This window comes from Daktulosphaira vitifoliae, unplaced genomic scaffold, assembly GCF_025091365.1.
Source record: "Daktulosphaira vitifoliae isolate Bord-2020 unplaced genomic scaffold, ASM2509136v1 Scaffold_4, whole genome shotgun sequence".
Taxonomy (NCBI): Eukaryota; Metazoa; Arthropoda; class Insecta; order Hemiptera; family Phylloxeridae; genus Daktulosphaira; species Daktulosphaira vitifoliae.
The window spans coordinates 23,444,061-23,469,759 of NW_026099575.1; the positions used below are offsets into that span (position 1 = coordinate 23,444,061).

Sequence of the window (25,699 nt, forward strand, 5' to 3'; positions counted from 1 at the left end):
TTTCAAAGAATTCTGTAAAAGTTTAAGGCTAACTTACATTCCACCGTCTAGAAAAGTTCTTTCATCTCATTTATTAAATGAAGTACACAATAATTTTTGTGCCAATAAAAAATTTCGTACTAATTCAGTACTTTTAATTAAAGGTGGAATAGCGAAACAGCTAACAAAAAAAACATTAGCTTGTTTAATTCATTGTTTTACTGGTGAAATATTATTTTTAGAACCATTTATTCTGAAAAACATCATGAAGGAATCTAGAGGAAAACTTACTAATATTGTAAAACAATGTGTACAATTAGATATTGAATAATGAAACATTAAACAAAAATATATGCAGTTGTAAGTGTCAATACATCAAATATAATAAAAGTGGAAAGATGTCCTATTAATTGGCATTCAACATGCAAGTGTTAAACTGAAAATTTACTTGCAAAATATGTTGTTTCTAAACAACTTATTGGTCGAGTATAAACTATATTTTTAATTTAAAAAATGTATAATATTTATCGATAATTTAACCGTAGTATAATATAATATTTTATACCTTTTTCTGGATTTCAAACGTGACGTTTATTACATGTAACGTATAAAACTTTATACTCATATAAAAATCTATTATTTGTAGTTCTATGTCAATGACTAATTAATAATAATGTTATAACCTATAAATATCAAACATTTATATGTACATGATATTCTATTTTTATTTTTAAAATATATTTTAGTACTTAAAATAAGTTAAATGATATTTATTAATTTGCTAATAATAATTTACATTTGGTTTTGCGAAATGTATATGTCATAGTTTTAGTTAGTATTGTGATTTCTTGTAACTCAAAAATGAAAATTGTCTATAATGTTTGAAATAATTATACATTTTTCATATTTTCCGCCAATATTTATTTGTACTCATCAATTTTTTTACATAGAAACAAATATAAATATTGATCACTTTATTTAAAAATACTATGTATTTATTGAAATTAAATGTTCACTGTATTACTTAAAAAGGTTAAAAAGATAAAAGGTATTTTTGGTCTTTACGTCGAATACTTTCTTATCTCTTAGCATATTGTATTGAAGGCTTTGTACTAAGGTTATGAGTAATGGCTAGGATAATCGGCTTACATAGCACCTTTGGGAACACTAAACTATAAAGTATATTATCCTTATCCTTGCTGGAAACTATAAAATTGTTAAAATATAAATTTGTATTTATTTGAATATGATATCCAAGTTTAGTGTTGATAATTATGTATTAAAGGTTCACTGATGATAAAACTATCGTTGTATTTTATATATAGTTATTTCTATTATTACTACAACATATGGAAGTACATTCGTTTANTAACTCGTTGTATTTTATATATAGTTATTTCTATTATTACTACAACATATGGAAGTACATTCGTTTATATTAATTTAGCGATCTTATNAAACTATCGTTGTATTTTATATATAGTTATTTCTATTATTACTACAACATATGGAAGTACATTCGTTTATATTAATTTAGCGATCTTATTAATGCTATATAATATTTATGGATTTCTATTAAACAATAAATTTTAATTTAGAAAATATTCTTATTAGTTACTACCATGAAAACTTTTGCGTGATAAAACTATTAAGAATTGCCAGTGATGTATTTCAAAATATTTTTGTTTTTTTTTTTAAATTATAGAGATTAGTAAAATTTAATTTTCTCGTCTTTTTAGTAAAAAAAAAATGTTCTCAAATTTTTTTGAAATAATCATTCTAAAAAAATTCAATTTGTGTCATCACTAGTATGGTTCATGGTACTTTTTTCAGTTAAGCTCTAAGTTTCGAAGGGAGTTGACCCGAGGATCTCCAAAAAAACGTCTCTGAGGATCGTAATCTTTGACATTGATTACATAAAAACTACAAGAAATTGAGAATTTTACATTTATAATCATTTTTTGAAATAAATTTAAAATAGGTTATTTTATTGAATTTGTCAAATTAATTGCGCCAAATTTCTAAAAACTAAATGCTGACAACTAGGATTAGGCCAATTTGTATTCAATTAATTTTGATTACTTTTTATAAAGATTAAAATAAAATATTTTGAAACGCTTACCATTTACAACGTGCACATTAATAGTAGCTGATTGTCCAAATGTAGGCACGCAGGTATAGTTCCCTGAGTCACTGAGTTTCGCACGAGCTATGTGAAGCGTACTTTTCAGTCCGTCTGCCCATTCGGTATGTACACTAACCCGTGGTTGTCGAATCGACTGTAGACTGACCTGGTCCGTATAAACTGGTGTATTCCCTAAGTACCAGAATATCGTGCCAAGATCGTGTGGACCTTGACTTAGCTCGCACCGCATAGTTACTTCACTTTCTTCATTTACGTAAAGTTCTTGAGGTCCGCATATTCGAGCTCTCATTTCTAGAATAATAGTAGTAAAGTGACATTTGAATAAAAAGAACTGGAAATTTTGCTTGTTAAGAACATATTAGTAATACATTTACTGGTATTAATCTGCCGCTGATGCATTTTTAGTTAATGGCATTAAAAGGTGATGTCTACGATTAAATGTAGAAATCAAAAGAATACATTTTATAATTACAACAGATCATTTTTGTAATCAAAGCTGATTTTTACTAAGCGAACCTCACAGATGTAAGACTAATAGAACACTAAATTTTTAGCAAAAAAATGTAAAAAGTTTTCCAAGTAAAATATGATTTCTTTTAGCATTTAAACTTCATTATTATAATATTGTTATTTTTAATTTTTGAATTATTTTTATAAAAATACTAGTATTTGGCTATTATTGTATAATCCTCAAATTATTAATACAAAATAATAGCCATTGTTAATGTTTTCAAACATTACAAAATTTAATTTAAAACGCATATTACTGAAGAATTATAATGCTACTAAATTAAATAATCTGTTTTTTATGTTATTATTTTTTCTTTTTTTAAAGTTCTTTATTAATATTATTTTTATGTTACACGCTTATAGAGCTAGTAAATATTTTCTCTCTGTAAAATTCTCTATAGTAATTATGCAAAAGTATTTATAATTAAAACAACTATTTTAATTTATAATTTTACATTAAAAATTGGAATTTGTCAGTAAATAAACAGCTAATAATATTAAATAAAAAATTGTGATATTTAGTTATTTTCTTTGTTTTAAAATTATTATAATCAAATTAGTTTTTAGATAAAACCTTAGTGGTGTTCTTTCACTAGTGTTGTCACTTTACACATATATTAGGTTACCAAAATTGGATTTGAAAATAAAAGTTATTTCAATATGAGTTCTTTTGATTGAAATTTCTTTGAATATTTTAATTTTCTTTGATATACTGAAACGTTTTTAATATTCGATATAAACAGAAAATTCGAAAGGAAATTTTTCAAAGGGAAGTGATTTCAAAAAAAAAAAAAAAATGCTTCAATTTATGAAAAACATCATACCGTTAACGTTCTTGTATTTTTTCATGGAAACAGTATTGTAGAGAAAGATAGGATGAAAATAAATTCTTATTTTTGAATCATTATTGTCAATATAATTATGGCATTTGGACTTTTTGTGTTGTTTGGTGTTTCATGTTTTGGTGTGAATGAATGTATGTTCTTGACAGGCAATTAGCTTTGGAAAAATGTTTTCTGACTTCGACCTCGGCCGATATTCTAAAGTGGTTAGAAACTATTACGACTAAATAACTGAAATAATTCAGAAAAATATTCAATAACTTTAAATGTTGCAATGATTTGTCAATCGAAAATATATAAGTAGTTACGATTTTAATATCGTGAACGAATAAATATAACAAACATAGAAAAGTGGTATTTATGAGTGATATAAACTATTGTAATAGGACATTACTAGGAAATTTTTTTTGATAATTTAATTTTTTACGGTAGCGTAATTTTGAGATATTTTTTTAATTTTGGAGGCGATAGACTTAACTAGAATTAAATCGAGTTCTTTTAATGTATTAAATCAACAAACTCGGTTCGATGAGAGCTAGAATTTTGATGATCAAACACATCATCATCAAAACCAATAACTTTTCAGTTTCGCATCGAAGCTGAAAAAATAATATATGACTATAAAAATAGAAATTNGACTTTACTAGAATTAAATCGAGTTCTTTTAATGTATTAAATCAACAAACTCGGTTCGATGAGAGCTAGAATTTTGATGATTAAACACATCATCATCAAAACCAATAACTTTTCAGTTTCGCATCGAAGCTGAAAAAATAATATATGACTATAAAAATAGAAATTTCGAAAATTACCTACAGGGAGTCTCTATTAATATTAATTTTAATTAGATTATATGTTTTTGGTAGTTTTAACTGTATCTTATCTTTATAAGTAAAAAAAAAAAATGTAATTATATTCTGTACGATATTGGAATAAAATAATATTATTTAATTGATTAATATTTTAATATCGCCATATTTTAACTTTCGCGATATCATAATGATGATTATACTTTGTCTGGCATTATTTGAACGGCATAACAATCAAATAATATATGTTATATCGCAGTAAACATTTGTGTAATAAGTAGGGAATTTTTGTACGTATGGAGTTATTTTAATTTTTCTACGAATTAGTTATATGCAGTATTTATAACATTTATTTAAATTAAAATTAAAATCTCTGCAAAATGTTTAATAGTGATATGAAATATTTAGCTAGTTAAATTATTTATTCAATGAAGTAAAATAATTACATTCTAACCCTATTCTAAAAAGTTTATCATAATATTTAGTTCTATATTACTGTTATAAAATTATTTGTTTATTGCATTATTTATTTTATATATCTCATTTGTCAAGGAGTTTTTTCCCAATGTTATAATACAATTGGTTAAGTTTTGATTAGTTATACTATGTTAAGAGTAAGAGGATTAAAGTTTTTCATAAGTAATTTGCGTTGAAACTTTTTACTTTATGAGTATGTATATCCTAGAATTTTTAAAAATATAATTTTAAAATAGTGATTTTTTACTAAAAATAGATAGGTGAGACGTTAAACAATATCACTCCCTAAACGATTTTGCTTGTGGAAATTTCATTTAAAAGTAACATTATTCAGATTTACTTATAAAATTAATGTTCTTTTTTATTAAAATAATTGAAACGTTTAAGATTTTTGTAAAAAATTAAATCCACTAATTTTAGTCTATAATTACAATTTTTCAATTAACTTATAATTTTTATTAGTATCTATTTTTTTATGATGCAAATAATATGCATAATGAGCCTGTTAAATAACTATAACGATACAAATATTTCAAACATTTTTGTTTCTACAACGAATTAATTTATCGTTTATAAGTATTTCTATTATTTATTTATTATGAACATTTATATATAGTTATTTATACTAACATATAAATTGTCTGGTAATCAGTATTTAGTTGTGTTAGAATTAGTGAGTATTACAAATTAATTTCTTATTTTAAAATTAATTTATTTTATATAATGTACCATAGTGATTTTAAGATTATATGTAATTAGGATATAATACCTTGTTGATTTTATATTATTAGGTAGTTAATGGGTATTACTTAAATTAATAAATATTTTAAAGTAATGAATTCAATCAATATGGTATTGTTTATTTAGCGATGACCAATCATCAATCATTCCAATCATTCACTCAACCTATAATATAAAATCCTCTTCCATGGCTCTTGATGTAATAGCAATATAACTTTAAAATTAAGTAATTTTGAGAAAGTATCCATAAACAATGTTTTTGATTGTTTAGTTAATTAAAAACTATTTTTTTATTTAATATATTTTATAATATAAGTATGTATGTTTATTTGCATAAACACATAATCCATTATTTTATTGAATTTTTGGATAACGTGTAAAAAAATGAATTATGATCATTTTAATCTACTTTTATAGTAGAAAAAAACATATTCATTGGATGTCAACATGCAGTTTACTTTATCTTTATATTAATCTAAATTATAAACTAAATTAAATTTATCTTTTTTAAATAAGTCTTACACAATAAGAAATTCTAAAAAGGTTTTTTTCAAAAAATTTCATTAAAACTACTGTTTTAAAGAAAATCTATATATATCTGTTTATTTCATTTATGTGACTATGCAGACTTTTATGAATTTTGATTATTTAATTAATTATGTAATATAATTAAAATGCACCATTACGCTCTACAACAAAAATACATAAGTTTATAATTTATTATTTTTTAACGAATTTAACAATGCTAGGACTCATTGTATTTTATTTTTTTCATTTAGAGCGATTATTAAATAAAAATAATTAAAAAAAACAATGTTTCTGTATATTTTGGTACTTTATAACATTTTCTATCAACATAACTGCCAACAACAACATACAAATAAATAAAAAAAAATTTATGGTTATAATTTTTAAAACCACTGTTAAACTTAACTTCAAAGGTAAAACTTGATAGAATGACTTTAAATTTTGTATAAGAAATTATCAAGTTATATAAAACAACCAAGTTGTACCGAAGACAAAAAAATAATCTTTTTAGCTTTGATTCATAGCTGAGAAATTATTAGTATTATTTTGTTGTTTTTTTGTTACTCAACACGATTACTCCGCTTTTACTGGGCAGATTTTGATCAACGATACATCAAACGATCGAAAAACTTATCTAGTTTAAGTTAAAAGCGCTATATTTTTGAAAAATTTCATTCAATCGCCGTAATAAAGAGAAATGTACTGAAAATACAGTTCGTGTTGATATTTTTCGTTTTCTCTTAGTATTGAAATAAATTTTTGAAAACTGGACAGATTATTTAACATTTTTATTAATATATTGAAAACATTTGTTTACCGGTGACATCAATTTTTTGAAAATCTAATTTAATGATTAAATTTACGTTGGATCCCGACTGTACTTAACTTAAAGTCACATTTTGTATATATAAACAGTCATTTTACAAATACTAAAGTCGGGGCTAAAGTATGGACAGTAGAGAAAAACTAATAGCACATTTAGAATTAGCCCCATGAAACTCAACGGTAAATAATAATTAAAAAATTCATAAATATTACATGACACATTTTTTTGATCTGTATTTTAATAGTGTAATATTCAGTGGCGTCTTTTCAAAAAATTTCTGTGGGGATGTTTGTAATGAATAAAATTTACTTGGAATATTTATCAAAATGTTACCTAACATATTATATAGTGCAAAAATATGAATGTCTGGGAGGGGTTCAGACTTTCCAAGCCCAGCTTTAGTGATAGGAGTAAGTGTCTAAGGTACAAATTTTATGGATTAGTAAAAGCAAAAAGTAAAAAATAGAGTAAAGTTTAATTAATTTGAGCTTAAAATTATATCTCATGTTAAATATATTTAATCAAATGATTATGAACGATTTAAATATATCTAGGCAATTTATTTTTAAATAGAGCTAATACCAGATCAAAATTAAGAACAATTATATTGTATTTTTTATAAAATAATTATTTTTAATTGTAAATAAACTAATTAGAAATTTGGTAAAATGTAATTATAAAAATTTGTTTTTTTAGAAGCGTGTTTGTGGTAATTTATAAGTTTTATCATTTGTTTTCAAACAAAAAGCGGAATGATGAGGGCAATCCTTTTTCTAGTAAGAATTATCAACAGACGACCGAACAGAAACCATTGATTCTTATCTAGGACAAGAAATTTAACAAGCGTAACGGTAGAAGGTGTCGGTGAAAAACAACCTTTTTTCCCCAACTAACATGTATTATAAGTTAGGCGATCCTTCTCTAGGAGATACCTAATTCGTTAGAAGCGTACTCGTTTTTTCATACTGTCAATATTTGACCATGTGGTCCTCGTGTTGCGCTATAAGAGACATTCACAACATTTATCAGTTTAATAGATTGTTGTACACACCAGACAGTAATATGATGACGTGTCCGAAATGATCAAAATATACGTGGGAATGACAAATGTAATAGCAAGTGCTTTAGTAGTTTGTCATAAACCTCACGAAAATACAATTCAATTTATTTGAACTAAGATAATATATTTAAATTACTATTATTTTTAAACCATCTAAGTTATATTTATGTGCTGTTTACTAATAAATGAAATAGAATATTCTAACGTAATACTATATTTTTGTAATATAACTCTTAGTTGTATAAAACCCTTAGGTTTTCAACGTCGAAAACATTTTTTTAAAAGAAATGTTTTTTTTAAAAGATATTTTTGTATAAAAGTGTAACTTTTGATAAATACCAATAAATAACTACGTAATTGTTTAAACTAAGCGCGCTAATAGATAATTTAAAATAAACGAAGTTTAAAAGGAGTTGAATGTGTTTTGTGCAGTTATTTTAATAACATTAATTATTATAAAATTCAATTTTGAAGTTATGATAAAACTAAGTGTATTTTGGAAACAAGTTTAATTGTGTTAAGTATAATTTAATATTGGTCCTCCAAAAAACCAACAAACCTCAAATAATAACTAATCGAAAAAATATATTAGTGTTTTTTAAAATCATAATTTTATTATGTGTATTTACAAATATATGATGCATTCATATTTATAATCACTTAATATTATTGTTATTCCAAATTATGTTAAATATTTTTTGTGTCAATGAATTATTTCGGTTTCGGTTAATACTATATTATTTTGATTGTAACGCGGTATTGAGAAGATATTTTAATTTACAACTTAACTTTAAGTATAATTTTTTATAGTTTACAGTGTGCATTCAAGTAAATTGATCATAAAGAAAGGTTAATGAAGTCGAAAGTAAAGTAAATTAAGTACCGCTTTACTCTTATTGTATTTTTTCTGAAAACATGGCCAGGTTATTGGAAATTGTAAAACGTAATAATAGTCAGTATAAAGTAAAACATAAATAAATACATTTTGCGTTTTTAAAATCTACCTGAACAACCAAATATTTTATGATAAATTTATCGTTTTCACTTAGGAGCTTTTCATCGGGTTGTTTTTACATCTAGTACAGAACGTACAACACTCAAATACTGTTGTTATATTTTGTAAGGTTTTTGATTTTATAATCTCAACATAAAGCACGTTTTTCTTGGTCGTATGTACTGATTTGGCGCCTGTTTGACGGCATACGCGGACATTGTCGGAATCGAAAAATCTTCGAGGCAAACACTTGTGTAACACTCGAGGAGCTCGTTTCTGATGTAACTTGTGCACACCCCTATGTCGTATAAAATAATGGCTTTTGAGTTCAATAGTTTAATAGTACGCCACAACACAATTCGCAGTACTCGTATATTATTTTTAAAGATGAAAAAATAGATGCGACTCTGCAGACCATAAAAGCTGCTATTGTTAAGCGTAATTTTTTATCTATACTTTTTGGCAGTATTAAATGAAGTTCCGATTATAACGGGGAACAATTATATAATCAGTATATTATATTGGTATTATTGTTCGCATTGTCGACATTGTCGGAAGTAATTTACGGACACAGAAAACGGTTACCATTTTTGTATGCGCGCATAAAAAAATATATAATATATACCTTTTAATTACCAGTACCACGATCGCATTTTTACCAAATTGCTAATGAAAACCCCATTAATTTATTATTACAGATTTAACCGCATACCGTCAGTTTCATGCGTAAAATTGCATTTTAAAGTGTTATAAAGTTACCAGCCATGGCTACATTTACTCCTTTTATTATGTCCGCTTTAGGTATATTTTTATTAATAAAAACTGACCCTTTGGAATTTACACACAACGTGTTTTTTTTTAATCTAATGATATATAGTGGTACTAAGGTATAATAATAATTAACGTTTACCACAGCGCACAATAAAATTATTTTCTCTTAGCTATTACTCACACTCGGTCCTATTTCGTGTCATATATATATATATATATACATATTTAGAAAATACATAACTGTTAAGCTTTGATATAGGGCTAAAATTTTTCCAAGTGGTATATAAATACCTGTTGAACTATATTATTTTAAAACATAGTATGAATTATTGATTAAATAAACAAATAAAACTTGAATTAACATATTACTACTCAATTATATTTTAGGGGATTATTTTTATTGGATAAATTAATTAAAATTAACCTACGACCAAACGAAAATGAATTTGTTTTTTTTATTCTGTATACCATTAAATAAATAAATATAGTAGTAAACAGTAAATATAGTAATACGTTTATATAATAAAATGGAAAATTTTGAAAAAAGTTATGATAGGTTATAAACCTCATAATTATAATGGAAAACTTAAGTAAAATTATTTCTTAGTAAAAAACTAAATAAATTTAATGGGTATTAATTTTCATATATCTAAATTTAAAAAAAATTTAAAGATTTTGATAGAACTAATATATTAATTCACTACGATAATTTTTGAATAAAAAATGATTATTCTAGTAATTTGTTATTTAAATTTGTAAATGATGATCCTTTAGGATATAATTCATTTAAATTTGAAAATTAAAAATGTTATAAAACTTCAACTATGTGAAGCCTATTTTCTTCTATGAAGAAACATTTGAACCTTTGGAAATTCAGGTTGAGTAATAAAGTTACAATGATTTTCAGAATTTATTTTTTTGATATTTTATCTTACCGACGACGTTAAGTTGAAATGCCAAACTCATTTTAGGTTCGGTATTCACTTGGCATTCATAGATTCCGGCGTCTCTCGGTTGAGCAAATTTAATCAGTAGGGTCCAATTGTCCGAGTTATCCGGATGAATAACTTGGAATCTCTGGTCACTGGTGTAAGTTAGTACTCCTGCTGTCAGTATATGCAAGTCTCGCTTTCGCATCCATGATACCTATATAAGGAAAATTATAATCAGCGATATTATTATTAGTTTTGGACAATATGATTAATTAAGTATTAAATATATTTTATGAAATAACGATAAGAACAAGCAAAAAGTAAAATTGGAACATTCTGTTAAAACTATAATAAACAATTATTATATCAAACGTTTAAATTATTCAAGTATATTGACGCTTTAGTAATTTCGCTATTGGTAATTAGAGTAAAATAACTAAAAAAAAATAATTAAAACATCAATTCGTTATAATTCCATAATCAATGTACATTTTGAAATTGTGTTAACAAAATTTAAAACCGACAAAAGGCATTTGAAGGGCTATAACTTTTTCAAATTTTTTTTATGGAAAATCGCCTATGTAGGTAACTTGTTATGTTTAATTTGATATACCGTTCACATCTCTACGATCATTCAATCCCTCAGAACCTGTGATTACCTCAACAAATAAAAATAATTTAATGTTTCGAAAAAAAGTACTTGGACGTTATTTTAACTAGTTTATCGAATAGATTCAAAGAAAACGTAAAAAACAGCGAGTTTAATTTCGTTATAAAATTACATACTTAAAAAAAAAAATACTAATATTATTAAGAGTATAATTTTTAATGAAAAGTTTTCATTCAATATTATGGTTTTATGTGTAAGGTCAACAATGAGGGCTTTTGTTGTCATTGAATTTTCTATCTTAACTGAATTAGTCGGGTTAAAATTGATATGTAATAACGAAAACCACCTTGAAGAAAAAGTTAATTAACTAAAGATTTTAGGGAGAACTATTGAACTAAACTGCCTTAAATGTTAAATCTGAGTTTAAAAGTCGATTTTTTAAGTTCAATGTTTTGTGAGTGCCTTATATCTATTATGATTTATAGATTAGTTGAAACCAGTATAGTCTAGGGCGTACTTTTATTTTATCACTTTCGACTAGAGAGATATAAACCTTTACTTCAAAACTCCTTATCGCCCTCTTTAAAAAAAATTGGGCGTTGATACTTTTATTTTCCTAAGTTATTTTTTGATGATGTGTTGTCAATATACGGCGATAGAATATTATAAAAGTAATAAATTTGACATATATAACCAATGCTACTCGAAAATTGGAAAAATATATCACGTTAGCTATAGTATAGTTATCTATATATACAGAGTGATCTGTTTATTAAAAACTACTTATTTACTCAAAAAATAATTATAGTATTGGAAAAAAAACTTTGATTTATTTTAGTTACATATAGTTTTTAATTTATCAGCTAATAATTATTTTTTTGAATTACCTGTTATCACTTAAAGGGTTCTCAACTTTATTTTTTACTTGTCAACATATATATTTAACTAACTTATAATATACATACTATCTAATTAAGTAAATGACTGGTCGATAACAACTTTGGGACTAGTATTTCAGAAATTATTAACAATTTAAAGTAATGACTTGAGGTGAGGAGTGGGTGCTACTATTTGTATCACTAGTCAATTACTGGCCGTACTCTTCGTACCGACTAGGAATAAAAATGAGAATGAGCTAATTTAATTAATCATATTCTTTGTAAAAAATTTTAATTTCTAAAGTTATTGATTTTCAAGCTTTTTTAACAGTCGTCATATTATTTCTATTTTTGTACCGACTAAAAACGAAAAAGATTTAACATTTTACGGCTCAAGCCTTATAAAAAAAAAAAATGAAATTTTAACCAGTTTTAGCACTAGTTATGAATAAAATGACGCTACAGTATCATTAATTGCAACATTTCTGTATACTGAGTACCCTGTGTACCCTAATTATAACAATTACACAAAGTGAGCATATGAAAGCAGTAAAGAAATAAGTTATAATAATTATTTATTGGAAATTATAAAATATATCTAAGTTGTAATCTATCGCATATCTTTTTTTTTTTAGTATTTGAATATCTGTCACGCATTAATAATATATTCTAAACTGGTTTATGATTACACAATTTTAAGCGATAAAAACAAAAAAATGGTTATCCCTTATACGTGTACAACTTTTTAACCAAAAAAAAAAAATACAAAAAAACTTCATAATAAAAGTTATAAATAAATTTTTAGATGGTGATAAAAATAAAGATTACAAAACATTTAATATTGATTAAAATAATACATTTTTTCGTAGAGAGGTTTATTGTTATACGAGTTTACAACTTCCTAATTTTTATGTACTTTTTTGAGTTTTAACTTAAGAATAACAAACTTTTATTTATTACATTGTATTAACAGAATAAAATGAAACAAAAAGTGTTTTAGACCTTTTTTAATATCCATTAGGTAACATCAAAAATTAGTAATGAAATCCTTTACATCTAAATTTTAACATAAATTTTAAAGAAGTTTAAATATTATAAACCAAAGTTAATTGAATTTAAATTTACGTTTATTTTCTGCTGTTTATTATAAAAATTTTAATATGAAAATTTAATTATTAAATTTCTAGGCTTAAATTAGAATTAGTTTACATTAATATATATAATTTATTGTTCATGTAGACATCTTGTGTAATCAAATTGTTCATTAAATAAGATGTTTATATTGTGATAAGTTGATATGGACATGGATTTTAAATAAATAGACTTTTTTTATTGATTCGAGTTTTTTGTTTTATTTTTATCATTTATGAAAAAGCAGAATACGTTTGTTATTAATGAAAATTATAACTTAAAATATATTAAATGTTTTTTAAAAGTATAAATATTCTATAATAATTAAATATTATATGTATTACTCGTGTTAAAAAAAATTGTAATCGAATTTGAAGAAGATTTAATATTTTTTTGGTATATATATATATATATTATAATAATAAGATTATTTATAAGTACACCAAATATTTTTAAATATTGCATATGTTTTTATGTTCTTATTGTACAAGCAACTATTCGTAATTACATGAATTGTATACTTTTACCAAGGAAAAAAATGTTATACTTAATCTTTTTCCATCTTATTAAAGCAAATAACTTTAGTGAAAAATAATACAAAGATATTTATATTATAAAACAACCTCAAATAACATTCTACGTAAGTTTAAATTTAATCCCATTTAACATTTTAACAACCGTTTCTTTAAGTAGTTACAGTGTAAGTTTAGTTCTCATGAGAATAATTTATTCAAGATGATATTTTATTTAATGTACCGCAGTAAATATTAAGTACTTTATAATAATAATATTAAATATTATCAGTAAATAATGTAATATAGGTACAAAAAATCAACTTATTCCAAAAAAATTACATTTTTTATTTATATTTATACAGTAATAATCTTTTGATACTTCTCAGTTTTGTTAAAATAGTTTATTTAATATTAATGAATGAATTAATTAATATATATTAGTTACATATTTCACATTCAAACTCTAATCAAATTAATTTAATTATAAATATTATTAAATAGATTTATTTTGTTTATTTGTTTTATGAATGTTAATAATTAATAAATAATTAAACTGAAACCTCAAAAAATATTTATTTTTTCTTAATAAACCTATTTTAAATATTTGTTGGGATCAATAACTTTAAAATTGAATTATCATATAAACAGTTCTAAAGCAAAAATATTGCTGCATTTTGGGAAGTAGATAGTTTCTTTCAAAGTTTTAACACATTCATAGTTTCTTTCAATTTTATTAATACAAAATAATTATTTTGTATTAATAATATTGAACAAATTGGTTGTTAATTATAATTAACAACCAATCTTAGAACTGAATAATTCTTTTACTTAATTTTGTAAGACATAATTACAATAAATGTTCTATGTAAATTAGTCAAGTCTAATAATTTTTTTGTATCAGATAAAGAAATCTTACCGACTTGTCGTTTAAATTTTCTGTTCGACAGTGCAAAAAAGCACTTTGTCCAATTGTAGTGGTAATATTTCTCGGCACATAGTAATCAAAAAAAGGATAGAGCAGATCTGTGCTGTTCACAGTCGTGACCTGTAACCGCTCGGTCAACGATGAGGGTTCTTGTGTTGTAAGTCTGCGAGATGGTTTTTGTGTGAACACAGTCAATTTTCCTGGAAAAATAGAATGAAATCAACTTAAAAACACTCATAGACAACATTAGAGCATTTCCAGAAATTACTTATGTAAAGGGTTTAACAAAACTGTCAAATAAACTTAAGTTCAATTTCAATTTATTTAGTTCAGCTTTTTTGTGTCTTGATAACGACTAAAATTCTATTCAATGACAGAACAAATATAACTGTCAGCTTAAGTAGAATTTTATTTTAGTCACCGGAATATAGCAAAGTTATTTTTAATTGAAATTAAACGTGTAAAAAATTCATTCATTTTTGAAATAATAATTTACAATTTATTTGTTAGTTACCAATAGAAATTTAAGGTATAAAATGTAAAATTACAAATAGTGATTTTGACAGTAATTTTTGCTAATTTTACACTTAATATTTTAATATTTTTACACTTAATATGAATAAATTTCAAACATTTAAATGGAAAAATAAATTATTCAATTTGAAAATGCGTTTTCTTTACTTTGAATAATCTGTTCATTGTTAAATAATTAGGATTCGTTGCTTGAGTGTCAGTTATTATTTAATTTGAAAATTGGGTCAAAAATAAATAATTAAATGATAGCTTTTTACGAAAAATTACTTTGTGGAAAAGTGTAACGGTAAAGAATGAATACGGTATTTTGAAGTCTTCTGTGTAATGCGTTCAGGATTTGAATGCAGCAACAGTTGTTTCGAAATATGCTGCATTTACACAGTGTAAAATGTATTCAGCTGAATGCTTATATGGCTCATATGCTTTTACCAGATAAAAAAATGTACGTGCTAAGGGCGCAGCCGTTACGAACGCGGTAGCTATTATTAATCATTCATTACTGGGTTCCATTTGTTAGACGAGGATGACAGCGATAGTGGAAGCTGCGTGTGTAACAGGTATAACGTTAATGGTGAAAACGGCAGGCAAAAGTCGTCGCCGTACAAAAAACGTGAGTGAAAAAGGATTTTGAAAAAATGAAAGCGCACTTTTTTTTATAAACACCTGCTTCGAAACATTAACATTAAAATCACTGACTCGCTTTCATCGGGTAGTCGTGGTATCCTAGACGTTACGCCACACGAAACAGCGTGTAAACCGGAAATGATTAATCCGTGTTTACCTAAAAAGACAAGCGCGTCTCGGAATTTTTGACGTTTTCTCACACACTTCTATAGACACACGCGATTTCGTGTCCTTAATGGAACGCCGCGCTTTACACGTGACGTTTGCTTTTGATGTATTTTGTCATCGCTGATGGGGTTACACATTCAATCATGAGCTTATGGCATTCATGAAGTATTGCGTACGTATCATAAATTTAAATTTACAAATAGATAGAGTCTGACAAAGTTATCGTTACATACACTTACCCAGCAACATTAAAAAAAAATCATTTTGTGTGTCTTAGTGAATATTATCAATTATTCTGAAAATATAACAAATTTTACACTAGAAAAATTGTTTCATAGATTAGAAACTTTTTCAATGTAAAAAATTTTGATGTACCCTTTTAATTATAAGAACTAGTTGGACTAACTTTCGTTCGGTTTAGAACTTGTCGAATTATGTTCATAATAAGAACAATTTTGAAGTTGCACTGCGTTTGTTAAAGTCTGATTCTTACCGTCGGCTTTGATGTAAGACTAAAGTTTGTATTTGAGTCTTTAAGGTTATCTAATTGAATAGTTTTGGTATTTCGGATTAGTGTAACCAATTCTGCGAGCTCAATGGTGTCTAACTACATCAAGGCATGAGATTCGTAATATTAATTTATATAATACATGAGATAGAGTAGTATACTTGTAAGACTGAATAGAAGTTACAACAGTGTATTTTAAGTAGAAATTAATTTCGTAGTAGGTAACCGAATTTAAAAGTAAATACATTCGTATAATTACATCGAACCAAAATAATTATAATTGAAATTCGATAATTATTATTTAACTTAAAAATATGTCAGCATTTGTATTTTCAAATAAAATCAGATTTATGACTCTGAATCCATCAACGGTAATATAATGTTTAACAACAATATTTAAACTTTTTGATAGAATTTCCAAGAATTGAATAAAAGCTATTGAATATTTAATTATTTCTTCTAATTCCTCGCTGTCTTTCCTCACTATTTGGCGTCATGTTAGAAGAATATCTATTAATTTAAAAGTCTTGAAATATTTTATGAATAATATGAGCAGCTAAATGAATTTCAGAGAGTAAGGTAAACAGATGGCCGGGTTAAAATTAAACCACTAAAAATAAGAATAAGTATAGTAATAATAATAATGCTAGATTTTTTAATAAATTCAATAAAACTACCATTAATTACGAGCAACCATTTTTCTTACTAATATATAGGCAGATACATCTATGAAACTAAATTTACATCGAACATAAAAAAGAATTACTATAATTTTTATGTGCCTAGGGTCCCCATGATTCAATTTGTTATTATCGGTGTAGATATCGAATATATATATTTAATAATTAAATTATTAAGAGTTATTTGAAAAAAAAAAGTGTATTAAGTTAGTTTTTGGTACTTGACCAAAACATAGTTGAACACTATAAAAGACGGTCTATAGAAAAGTTTACACTTATGGACATAAATTTATCAAGGACAAAGAAAACCTTAGATGTATAAAACGTTTTTGTGAAAGTTTGTCCCCGTGGACTTAAGAGTTTATCACGTTCTTCAATCGATTATCATGAACTCAATAATGTGAGGTCTCGTTTTTATCGTTTCCTCACCGGCGAATTATTATCACTGTTCTGTATACATTTCGCCGAATGACAATTAATTATAAAAGTTGCCCAGTGCACTCTTGGAGTTCGCTCGTTAAGTTTGTCCAATACACAGTGGTGGAATTGAAAAATTCTCTTTGTTTCGTTCAACACCACCTAAAGGTAGTTGATAGTAAGTCTCGGTGTATAAGTAAAATTAAAAGCAAACTTCCCTGCCCAAAACGTTAATATACGAAAAAAACTTAAAATGCGACCGAATTAACAGAACAAAAATGAAAACAAATTAAATAAATAAATATATCCGACTTTTATTTATTTTTGAAACCGAAAATAAAGGGTAACTAACAACATTAATATGAAGTTTGTTCTTAAATGGGTTAAGAGAAACATTTTTATCTGTCAACATTTTTTTTTCAGATAAAAAAATTCAACTTTCCAAGATTAAGTAAATTATTTATAACTTTATGNAGAAACATTTTTATCTGTCAACATTTTTTTTTCAGATAAAAAAATTCAACTTTCCAAGATTAAGTAAATTATTTATAACTTTATGGGAATCGTTTGATTAATTTTCGTTAAGTTTAAAATATTTTAAGAGGTTCATNTGGGAATCGTTTGATTAATATTCGTTAAGTTTAAAATATTTTAAGAGGTTCATTCAATTTTAAATTATGCTAAAAGAATAAAAAAGTAGACGAATTTAAATATCTACCAAAGAAAAATATAAATTCGCCTGTCTGTGTGAATTACCATTTTCAATTTACAAACAGATAAAAGTAGAAAAGAATAAAAAAGTTTCATGGATATTGTAATTATACTCATGAGACTCGAAGACTGATTAAAGTATACAATACCTATAGTTGATATTGTTGAACAATATCAACAATATATAGAGGCTACTTTTTATTATTCTTGTATTGTTTTGTATTTTATATTATAGTTGTAAGTTTCTATGATGGAGTATAAACTATAAACGTTTTCATATAAATTCATTGAAATGAATGTAAATAAAAGTGGCATATTTCAGGTTTCTTCATAAATAGTTATTATTTTTAATTAAAATATTACCATTTTTATGGAATAAAATTACCATATTAGTTTTTATTAAATTTAATAGTTTAAAAAGCTAACATTTTATATAAATGACAAATAGTAGAACTTTGTTGATATAATTTGTTGTAAAGGCATTTTCTTTTTAAGATTTTGTGTAACAACCGATTAATTAATAATCTAACTAAATATTATAAAATTATCAATAGTGTTTTCATGAACAAAAACATGTTTCCATAAAAAATATAACGATTATAATTACACTAAACTAAATAAAAAAAAACAAGTTAAGCAGAAAATATTTATATTGGTAACAAATTAACAGGAAATAATTTGTATAAAAACAAAAGACTTAGATGTAGATAGATTTAGTTTATTAATTTCAAATTTATTTATTAGTATAAATGCATTTAATTTTTTGATAGAATCACACTTCTATTGAAATAAAAACCGTAAATATAGTTTAAAAGAAAGTACTATATATGAAAGAAAAAATAAGTTAAACATTTTGTAGAAAAACTAATAAATAACATGTCATAAACATTTTTTTGATTTGGATTAAGCTATGAAATTCAATGATTAGTATGTCAGATAAGAATTATTTATTATTTTATAGAAAATAACATCTTTTTTTGTTCATTAATCATATAATATATGTTTGTGCCATCGATAGATTTCGTTCATTGTTAATTGGCAAAATTAAATTGTAATTGAACTACAAGTTGTATTCATTGGGGTGTTTATATTTCTATATTATATAATAATGAATCAATATATTATTTTACAATAATGAATTATTAATGTAATATTTTATGGTAAAATTGTCTTTTTTTTACATATTTTATTAATTTAATATTAAGTTTAAATATTATATTGATTTTTGTGTATTTTAATTTTATGGGAAAGTTACTATACTTGCAATGGATTTTTATGCGATCAAGTTTTCAATAAAAAATATATTAAATATATAAAATATTTATTTCTCGGGCACATGGCATCCTTTCCACAATAATTGAAAAAGTAATTGTTGATTTACCTAATTTATTTTATATTAAAATTATTTTGTTTATAAAAAGATAATTTATGACTATCATAAATAAAAGTAGAAATTATAACGAATAAAAAAATCGAAATATATTAAAAAGTAAATTTTACTTAACTTATAAGAAATAACATAAAAGTTATTATACATAATGGTTTATGTTAATTTAATTTAAAAACTATCTCTAGTTTTTGATGATCAATGCTTTTGAGTACTATAAGAATGCAAAATTCTTTTACGGATAACTTGTTATTAATTTATGGACAAAAAAAATGATTTATTTGATCCAAATAATGAAAAAAGTTGGATAAGATTATTGGGAAAACTACATCCAATTTCCATCACTCTAAAAAAGATTTTATAAACAACACACGAAATTTTATGATTTAAAAAAATAGCATTTTATGTTAAAATGACTTTTGAATTGGTAAAAAATAATATTTATTGGAAATATTGTCATTCTATGTGAGTTAATTTATTAACGATATTTTAGAAAATATATTGGACATTTTGAACAAAATGATAATAAAATTTCCCTTGATCTTTTTATATAATCCTTCCATAAATTACGATTATTGTAATCACCGAATTTTGATTTTTTTACTTATTTCTTAAAATTACTTCAATTTTTCGATAAATAAGTACGTTGAAATTAAAATATTTTACAAATTATATTGCTTTATTTATACATGTACACTGTACATTGTACAGTAGGGTGGCTCAAAAAAAATCATTGTACAGACAAGAAATATTAAAATTTTTTATCTAGGCTTAAAGAGGATTGAAAAAAAAGTGATGAGTAGTAATAAAAATATAGCACTCGCCTTATCTCTTGTCATTTCTTTAAATTGATAATAACTTCTCAAATTCGGGTCAAAAAGTTGTTATCAACTAGTCATTTTTTAAATTAGATAAATAATGAAAGTTGACATCCTTATAGTGTATAAGGAACGATCATAATAAGTACTTCATGATTGATAAATTAAAACATGTATGTAAAAGAAAAATAAATATCAATATTCTTTTTGTTGTATCGAAAAATCTGTTAGTTCATTAAATTCTGATAATTTTGTAGGTCAAAAAGAATATACATATTTATAAATCTAATATTTTTCCCTTAATTATTAATGAACTTTTTGTCATGTATTATAACATTTTTTTCAAAAACTGATACAACAATTTTCAAGAGCCTACAAAAAAATTAAAAATTTCAACGATGGTATATGCAAATCAACTTTTTTGAAGTGCAAAAAAACAAAACTTCTCAATAAATTGACTCAATTATGCACAATAAAGAAAACATCCTTATTTTTTCAAATTATAAAATTCTTATTTTACTGACGAACCAATTTTTTGAAAATAATCCTAAGATATTATCTTTAATACTAATTTCGTTTATAAAATTTAAAATTAAAATCTTTTAAGTTATAAACATAAAAGTCAAAATAGTCGTATTTTAAATAACAAATTATTTTGACAAAACATGATTAATATAAATATCTTTGGTCGTTCAGCTTTAACGTTACCGATAAGATACAAACATTGTAGAATATGAAAATTCAAAAAAGTAGATTTACCTTTCAGCATTACCGTCTACATTTGTTTTCTTATCAAGCTTTTTGAAGAGCTGATGAGATTTTTGAGCGATTGGTTATAATTTGATCAATTATAATATGTAAGCAATTAATTAATTATGCATTATATTTCTTATACGAGTTTATTTTACTATAAGATGATAAAAAAATATATCAACGGTAAATAACTGTTTTAACATGTTTTTATTAGAGATCGTTAATGAAGACCATAAATAGTTTATGAAAGGAAATCAAACTTGTAACCTTATGTGTAACTAATGTAACAAGCCAAATAAACTAAGTTGTATGTCACGTGTTAGCAAGAGAAACACAAGTAAAAGTAAATAAGACCAAGAATATAGTAGAAAAAATATTTTACACGTTTTCCTGGATTCTACGCGATGTTTTATTGAATTGTAAATAACACCAATTATTTATAAACTTATCTATTTATTTAAACACCTAAGGCGAATAATGTCTGCAAAGACAAGTAGAACAAAATAATAACTAACTAAATTAATTATACATATTAAATAAATAAGTAACTTAAAAAGCTAACTAAAAATATTGAAGAAACTTTAATGTATCATGTTATTAAGGAAAATCATCTCTAATAAAATTGTCATTAGAACCTTAGTAATATTGTTTTTTTTTTCAATTATCTTTTTATTAATATTTACAAAATGTACAATTTTTACAATAAGTAAATAGTTTGTTAATAAATTATTAACTTAATTAAGTTGTTGTCTTGATAGGCGACTCTTATGGGAGTCACCTAAATAAATGTTATATGATCATTATTATTTTTGAATAATTTATTAAATTACTTAAGTCAGCCGGAGTCTTGCCATTGGGCAATCTCTTCACGAGTTATTGTTTTTACAAAGTTACTTGTATATAATAATATATATATATATATATATATATATTTATAATCATTGTTACTTATTGTATATTTTATACAGACTGTATCGTATTTCTTCGATAAAAAAAAATGTTTTATTAAAATAAATTTATAAGATAAACAGAAAAATACTAATCCGTATTAACAATAAGCATGCAAAAATGTTGAATTTTCTCTTAATCCAGTACATGCACAACTTTAAATTGGTCGTTTTGATTGCAATATCCGGTAACAATAATGATGTGACACCTGGGTGTTGTTTCAAGTCATAAAGTTTTATTAATTTTCAGTAGACGAGCAGCACACTAAACAATTATGCAGGTGCAGCTTATATTTGCCTCCAAATTTAACCATCCGGATTTCGGTGGTCAGTAGTGCGTCTACCACTGAATATTAGAAAATTCGCACACACGTAACTCGAGTCAGCCTTTTGTCACTGCCTACGCCAAATAAAACCTTTAACACATACGCGGGCAACTTTAACGAGAGTCGCAGCGCGTCCGGAATCCCTTCTGTTTGCTGAAAACTTCTATCGCAATGATATACGACGTTAGTTGGTTACGGGAACACTTCGGGTAATTTACAGTCCCGACCCGGGCGGTCTCTTCTTCATCTTCGCTGGTTGCCACCACTATCACGACTGTGGTCCTGCTTTTGACGTTTTCACGCAACTTTTTGCAACTCCATTAAATCAGTGTCCCTCCACGCCCTTCACGAGTTTTATATAAAAGTTCCTCTTTATTCTTTAGTTTCCGTCAACATTATTATTGTTGTTGTAAGCATTATTTTTAATTTTTATAAATTCATTTGTAATAACATTTTTGCGTTATATTTCATTGATGTTGCGATTGTGTATATTATGCGGTTCGAAATTAACTTGACGAATCAAAACACGAAAACTTTGACATAGATATGCTTGATAGGTGACACGAAATCTTTAGTAAAAGAATATTTTAAACATCGATGAAAATGTTGTTGACGCGTTTGTTCAATACCTTGTAGACAATTATTAAAATATTAACAAGCGCACATTGTTTTATTCTTCAGTAACTCCGCCGTATGGTAAATGTACAGGAAAAATATGACTTTAATGAAGCCAATCTACCGTACGCCTATAATGATTTTCACTAAATCAATAACTTTTATAATTTTAGCAACTAATAATAACAATATTTAAACACATAGTACATAATAAATATTTGCAATACATGTTGACGAATAAAACTTAATCAATTTTCTTATATATATAGTAAACAGTTCATAATTTAATATGACTATTGATTTGTACCTTTGAAAGTTGATCGAATCAAGTTTAATTTAAATAAGAATTACTCAAGTGGTAGTGTTAAATATCTCGTGTAACCTAAGCATTTTTGATAAAAATCAGATCGACCCAATGATAGTACAGTCGAGCTGGTAACTGTACTATCAGGGTAAGTATAGACAGAATTAATTTCAATCGAGTTTCGGGTTACTCAATGGTTCATACGTATGAATAATGATTCTACGATTTTAATATTACACGCATCATTTTACAAGTCACACGACTCGTCTAGCTTATTTAAGTAGATTACTACGTATCCAGAGTCGAAAAAAAAAACATTTTCGAGAAAATCTATAGCGTTTTATGCATTACGGACTACAGATTTAAATGAATATTTTCAGACACGAAATATCATAAAATTATATTATTTTAGTAAAAAAATTACCAATGATTTTTCGGCGGGCGATAATAAAATGAGCTAAAGATATTTTTACTGTTTTTTTTTATGCCGATTATATCTTTAGTATTTTTACGCTACGCGCGCACTAGTAAAATGTCGCATTTCTCTCCGAATATTGAAGTAAAAAAGTAAACTTTTTGGCGTCACCTTTATTTAAATGTTAAAAAAATGGGCGATGAATCAGATTTGCTTGTATTGATTGTTTTTGCAAATAATCCGAGTTCCAACTTAATTTCTTTCCAGTGCATATGAGTATTTTTGGGCGAACGCTTCAAGGTAATTCACTAATTATTCTACAAACGACCAAGTATAATTAATATAATGAATGAAATGGCTCAGCGTTATGGCTGTACATTACTGCCGTTCACCGTGGTCGAAACCTGAATTCAAAATGTTTAATGTTGTTCACACGTCCTTTTATTTCCTAACCTAACACCGTTGCAGGGTTCCATTTTCGTTACGATAGTCCGAAAGCACCTACATACAAATGCGTTTTATCGGCTTATTATACCACGCGAGGATTTCCGTAGTGCGGCGATAAGGGTTGTCGAGGTCCGAGTGATTTAAAGCGACAGCGGCGAGGCTTAGGGAAACCCACCGTATGTGACAGATCACTTTATCCGGCAAAATGAAACTTTTCGGCCCGGAAAATCATCTGAACGTCCACTGCAATAATATACGCGGACCACATAACGATGGCCGCTGGAAGGCGTAGATTGGGCGTCCGTGGGAGAGAGGGAGGGCATATAGGCCCTAATATATTTCATGTCAGATTCTTCGACGAAATGAAGAATAACTGCTGGTCGGCCGCCGTAAAAGGTAAAACGGTAAATTTCATTTTCCCCCAGGAATTCCGGACGATATCCCGAGGGATGACTGACATTCCATGCGCACAACTCCGGAATACAATGCAAACTACCTTATCATGATCGGGGTACTTGCGAGCACTTAATATTCTTATTGACATTATTGATAGCGAGCAAAATAGCTTTGTTAATATTTTTTTAAAGGTCTCTGGGCGATTGATTTCTAATGTAGCTGTCTCGCGAAAAACGATTTTAATAAGAGTATATAACGAAGCGGTAATTTTTTTAACAATTTTAATGTTCGAATTTTTTATTTCAACATTACAATAACTCGAGAAGCATAAACATGTAGCTTTAATTGTAACTCGAAATCTACGGCAAAAATGTTTACCGGAAAAAAGTTGTTAGTTAACGATTACTTTAATATTTTATCCTGAAAACTTATTTATGGCGTGCAGATGTATGGGCGTGACAAACACAGCTTGTTCATATCGTATAAAGAGTAAGAGAATTTTTTTGAACAAAATTATTAAAGACGAAAATAATGTCGTTAATAAATAATATAAATATGAGCATACATCTATAACTGACGTGGCATAGACTGCTTCCACAATGTTTGTTAAAATTTAAATGTTATTTAAATTTCATGACTGTCTAATAATGAATTAGGAAACATTAAGTAAATATATTATGAAATATACATAGTTCGTTGAGTAAAGACTTGTATACTTAAAGTTTACTTCAATATACTCGTTTGAACTTCGTAATTTCGAAATATTTGCGCGGAATTATATAGTATGCAAATTCAGGTGTTGTAACAAAAGTTTTCATTGATAATAGAGCCTTTAAAAATGTTCACAAATTTACCTACTTAAAACATCTGACGCTTATACTAATATTGTAGCTAGTGAAACGTAACAACGTTTTATTCTATTAAAACATTTTATTTTATTTTATCTTTCAATCAAACTCTTGATAAAATAATAAC

At 25.6% G+C, this 25,699-nt stretch overlaps 1 protein-coding gene across 1 annotated transcript in view; it reads right to left on the minus strand.

Moving 5' to 3' along the window:
* The window catches only part of LOC126903854 (inactive tyrosine-protein kinase 7-like), a 92,699-nt gene that overhangs the window by 4,255 nt on the left and 62,745 nt on the right, over positions 1-25,699 (minus strand). The window contains exons 2-4 of the mRNA XM_050682365.1: positions 14,666-14,874; positions 10,619-10,829; positions 2,102-2,416 (exon numbers count right to left, since the gene is read on the minus strand). Coding sequence (XP_050538322.1) covers positions 2,102-2,416; positions 10,619-10,829; positions 14,666-14,874 — 735 coding nt within the window. The remainder of the gene's footprint in view (positions 1-2,101; positions 2,417-10,618; positions 10,830-14,665; positions 14,875-25,699) is intronic.